This window comes from Hordeum vulgare, chromosome 2H (genome assembly GCF_904849725.1).
Source record: "Hordeum vulgare subsp. vulgare chromosome 2H, MorexV3_pseudomolecules_assembly, whole genome shotgun sequence".
NCBI lineage: Eukaryota > Viridiplantae > Streptophyta > Magnoliopsida > Poales > Poaceae > Hordeum > Hordeum vulgare.
This window is the reverse complement of record NC_058519.1, coordinates 617,444,708-617,450,004: the sequence shown is the minus strand read 5'-3', so window position 1 is coordinate 617,450,004 and position 5,297 is coordinate 617,444,708. Positions and strand designations below refer to the sequence as shown.

General features: G+C 46.5%; 1 protein-coding gene across 1 annotated transcript; it reads left to right on the top strand.

Annotated features, from left to right (window-relative positions):
- The first annotated feature begins 559 nt into the window (after positions 1-559).
- LOC123427876 (AT-hook motif nuclear-localized protein 10-like) lies at positions 560-4,463 on the top strand. The gene is made up of 5 exons (XM_045112012.1): positions 560-1,442; positions 2,022-2,074; positions 2,754-2,885; positions 3,584-3,745; positions 3,843-4,463. Exons 1-5 carry the CDS (start codon positions 863-865, stop codon positions 4,164-4,166), a joined length of 1,251 nt encoding a protein of 416 aa, XP_044967947.1. The 5' UTR covers positions 560-862; the 3' UTR covers positions 4,167-4,463.
- The last annotated feature ends 834 nt before the right edge of the window (positions 4,464-5,297 follow it).

Below are 5,297 nucleotides of genomic sequence, written 5' to 3'. Positions count from 1 at the left end.
AGAGAAATTGCCATACTGTAATAACAAAGAAAATTGCCACACATGTCTTGGTAATTTGCCAAGTTACATCAAAGAAAACCGTCGTGACACACATAGAAATTATGATGTTTATATAGAAGAATGTCACTGTTCAAGATTTGCATCGTTCGCTCAGGGCATGGATGGAGCGAACATTTTGCATCATTCGTTCACAGAGGGTGGATAGCGAATGGATGCCCCACAAGAATTGCCTTACTCTCACGTGCTGAGATCCGTGCGAGGGGATCAGACGCGACATATGGCGTTCACTCAAAAAACCCTTATCAGAGAACGTTTGCCCTATAACATTCCCGATAAAAAAATAGGTTTTTTTGGGGGGGGGGGTGATAAAAATTGTAGATGACGCTTTTAGTAAGGGTGATTTTGTAAGGGGCCCATATGTAAGAATAATGAACTCGCCCAAGGAAAAGGGAAACCGAGGCTATTTTTGTCCGGCCGGTAAGAGCACGCGAGGAGGTGGGCCGATTTATTGGTCGATATTCCAGCGATTTCTCCTGCGGCCAACAGATCTGATCCGACCCCCGAGGCCGAGGGAGGGCAGGTAACTCCCGTCCCCCTCCCCTCCCCTCCCCTCCCCCAGTTTTTACCCCCAAATCCATACTCTTTTTTTCCTTCCACGCGCAAATCCGCCTCCGCTTTCCCCCATTTTCCTGCGTATTTTATTGAAGTCTCGATTTCCTCGATTATAGTTTTTCAAGCGCGGAGGTGGTTCACGTACAACCGCCGCTAACCGCGCGCGCGCGCTGCCCGGAGCGACGACGCGCGGCGCGGCCGAGGCGAGCGCAGCGCGTCCGATTCGGCGAGCCTAGGGTTTCGCCGCGAGATGGACGGCCGGGATCAGCAGCAGCAGACGCCTCCTCCGCCGCCGCAGACGCCGACGCCGACGCCGCGCGTGAGCTCGCCGCCGCCGGTGGCCCCCGGCGTCATGATGCCGCAGCACGCCTACGGCGCGATGCCGCCGGGCTCCGCGAACGTCATGCACGGGATGCCGATGGCGTTCAACCCCATGGCGTCGCCCGGCGCCTCGTCGCCGGTAATGAAGCCCGCGGACATGCCGCTCGCCTTCAACCCCATGGCGTCGCCCGGCGCCTCTTCGCCGGCAATGAAGCCCGCGGACATGCCGCTGGCCATGTACCGGCCCGATTCCGCCGCCCCGCCGGGCATGCCGCAGCCCGTCAGCGGCGCCCTGGTGGTCAGCGTCAGCGGCAGCGGCAGCGGCGGGGAGCTCGTGAAGAAGAAGAGGGGGCGGCCGAGGAAGTACGGGCCGGACGGGACCCTCGGCTCGGCTGTGAAGGCCGAGGCGGGCGGGCAGTCTGGTGGCGCGGGGTCCAACTCGAATCCTGACGGCAAGCGCAGAGGACGCCCCCCTGGATCTGGCAAAAAGAAACAGCTCGATGCCTTAGGTAATTTTGGCTGCACCCGCGTTCGCGTTGGTTCACATCTGAATTCAGGATCGGTCTTCACTCAGCAGCAGCTACTGCTGAATAAAAGCATGTACTACTGTATGTCTTTCTATATATATGTTTATAAAGGGCATGCCACCATTAACTTTGTAAGGATTTCTCCACATTCTTCTAAAGGAATTAAATTAGGACGCAACACTGCAGGCATTTAAATAATGTGGGAAGTACACCTCTGCTTTCTGTTAGTTATATATGCGCCGAGCAGCGTATAATATAGAAGTGAGCTCAGGTCTTCTGAATATTAGAAAATTTACTGGTTGCCTTATTTTCTTAGGAATATTCTTCTATGTGTTATTATTATTATTTTGCTCATTTTCCTATCATGTCTCAAACTGTACTTACTTTTTAGTTTTGCAAGATAAAAAGGGTGGTAAATATTCCAGCAATTCAATTAATTAAAAATTTCCTTCCAGGCAACATATTATCTTAATCGCGGTTTATAACGTTTGATTATAATTCGGTGGCCTTCTTTCAACATTTTTTTGTGCTGACTATGATATTTCGTTTACTGAACTGTAGGTTCAGCTGGGACATCATTTACTCCTCACATAATAACTGTGAAGCCTAATGAGGTATACTTGAAAAATGTTCCCTCCTCTCTGGTGTTTATTTGCGTGGTCTGGTTGTTCCTAAGTTGCTTTTGGGCATTTTGTGTGGTCAGGATCCAGTAGATTGCCCTGCTGGCTACCACTCTTGGTTGAGAACAGAACCTGTCAGCTTGATATTATTCATGAGCATACTGCTTTACGTTGAAATTAATCACTTCTCATGGAAGAGCTAAGAACAGAGTGTATATTATGTGGCTCCTAGTATGTAGTCATAAATATGCAGTAAAGCATAGCACTGCGTGTACCCTTGAGCATCTTTTGAATATTTTATCCTCTTGACTTCTGTTTTCTTGCTGCAACTGTTTTCGGTCTTCCCATGGATTCCATGCCATTACTGCATATTTATGACTACATACTAGCCGTATCCAACTTGAACTTGCTGCTTATCCACAGGATGCATGGCACAATTCTTAAAGGATGGCATTACAAAACTAGGAGAGTATGAGTAATAAATAACTGTCGGTTCTATTTAGGCTGTTTGCTTCCATTCTCCTGGAATTACTTGATACCTGTCATTATTCTTCAGTACCAATCTACATCCTCCCTTAATAGATATTTGTTGAACCTATTCCTTGCTTGTCCCTGGAGTTCAGACTATCTACCTCACCGTGGGTGTTTATGCTTTAAATCATCTTGTTTGTAGGATGTTGCCTCGAAAATAATGTCTTTTTCACAACAAGGCCCACGTACTACATGTATAATCTCAGCAAACGGTGCGCTGTGCACAGCAACACTCCGTCAACCAGCAACCTCTGGTGGCATAGTGACATATGAGGTACGTCAAGGCCCAACTTGCTAAGATCTCAGAGGCATTGTTTGATTTTCGCTTCTTGTTATTTTTGTGAATTGGTAATGATCAGGTTTTCAAAGACCTACATAGCATCACAGCTATCAACGGACCTATGATTTGGTCGTGTTCTAGCATATAATCCTGTAGCCTGCACTCTGCTGGCCTATGGTTGACTGAATGTTTGCTTATTATTTAGGAGTAACAAATTGGGCCTATGTGGTCGATTTACTTAATGTTCATATTTCTTCTACATTCTGTTTCCGTTACTTCCTTAGTATTGCTTCCTTGTTTTGCTAGTACTGTCTGCTAACAGTCTCTGTGAGCCAAATATGGAGTTTGTTTATCTTCTTGTCTGTTCTTGTGAACGTAGTCTCTGATGATAGAACTGAAATGTCTAATATGCAGTTTAAGTTTACATCTCAGCTTGTCAAGTTACATGAAAACATGTCGGAAAATTTAATCTGTTCACTAACTAGCACTAACTATTCATGTTAAAGGCACCAGGTTTTTCTAGCCTGTGATAGTTTATTGGTTCCTTCATTGTCACACCACATTACCAGGTTTTCTAGTACAGAGTCACACCACGTTACTTAATATTGTTGTAATGCAATGACAGTTTTGTATCATGCAAAGTCATCAGGATGTAAAAATAAACTGAATACCTATACTGTTATGTGTCACAGGGCCACTTTGATATTCTCTCTCTGTCGGGCTCCTTTCTGCTCGCAGAGGATGGTGACACTCGCAGCAGGACAGGTGGTTTGAGTGTTGCTCTGGCTGGAAGCGATGGACGTGTTGTAGGAGGTTGTGTTGCTGGAATGCTTATGGCTGCAACGCCTGTCCAGGTTTGTCATTCGTGTGACGTTCTTTGCACTTTGTTGTCAACTGGCATCTGCATCCAAATTAGGCCATCGGTGACAAGGTTACCATGTTGTGTTTCAGGTTGTGGTGGGCAGCTTCATCGCCGAAGGTAATAAAAAGCCAAAGGAAGAACAGCCGAAGCGCGAGCCAACATCTGTGCCGATGCCAACATCTATGCCGATGCAGACTGCTTCTGGCTTTGGTGCAGCAGCCTCTGCTGCTGCAACTCCATCAGATGGAACATCGAGTGACCACTCTGACGACCCAGGGAGCCCTATAGGACCCAACGGCAGCGCATTCAACAACGCAGGCCATCCGACCCACGCTTCATATGCTCCGATTGGCTGGTCACTCTCCGGGAACCAAGGCCGCTACGACCCAGACATGAAGATGGTGACCGACTAATGGCTCTCAAATTTACAGCAGATTCATTTTTAGTATTTGACATAGTAGAGTGTAGGGTTCCCTGCACCGGCGCCAGCGAGTCATTGTCGGCCAATAATCCGGTGTGCTAGAGGTAGTCGGAGAGCCTTCCATGGAAGGCCTGTGGAGCAGTAATAAGTAGCATCGTCTTGCCCTGTTATTGTTGCTTTTAGTTTGTAGTATCTCTTATCTGCTTTCGCAATTAGTAGCTTATGTTTGGAGTTGTTATATCCTAGTCAACGGTTTCTATTATCCATGAATTTGTGTTTCAGTATAGTATCTGCATGCATCATTTTTGAATGTCATATACCCCCTCCGTTTCTAAATACAAGTCTTATTAGAGATTTCAATAAAAAGACCATATTTGGATGTGTATATACATCTTTTAGAGTATAGACTCATTTATTTTGCTTAGTATGTAGTCTATAGTGTAATCTCTAGAAAGACTATTTAGGAACGGAGGAAGTATTTCTGTATTTGTGTTTTCATTGAAGTTATTTACCCAAAATCATCACAAGTAAAATGCATTAATCGTCCCTCAACTTGCTGGCAAGGACCAAAACGGTCCCTAAACTCTAGGACTGATCCAATACAATCCCTAAACTTGCAAATACGATGCTAATACGGTCCTGTAACTCGTGCAACCAGTCCTGAGCTAGGTATGCTCGTACTGCTCGTGTATGCTGCCATGTCCACGTCAGCCATGTCAACAAAGAGGGTCCGCAGTCAGAAAATCTGGTCGTCTCCTAGTCAAATTCCCGAAACCAAGCCGCAATCCCTAGCTTCACAAATAGCGTCCACCAAGTACTCCAATACACTCCCACGACGCCCCTGCATCGAGCACGATGGGCGGCGCCACCGTGACAGATAGTTCCGTCGATGTCGACGGCGGCAACCTCGGCGCCTATCCATCTTGCATCTGCTAGATTGAATATATGAATTGAGACCGTGAATACATGTACAATAATGATTTTTGAGACAAACTTGTATCTGCATGCACTTGTACAGTACTGATTTTTGACAGATTATAAATGCATGCACTTGGTTATTCTGCATGTCCCAAGCTTGTTACCTTGAGACAAACTTGTATCTGCATGCACTTGTACAGTACTG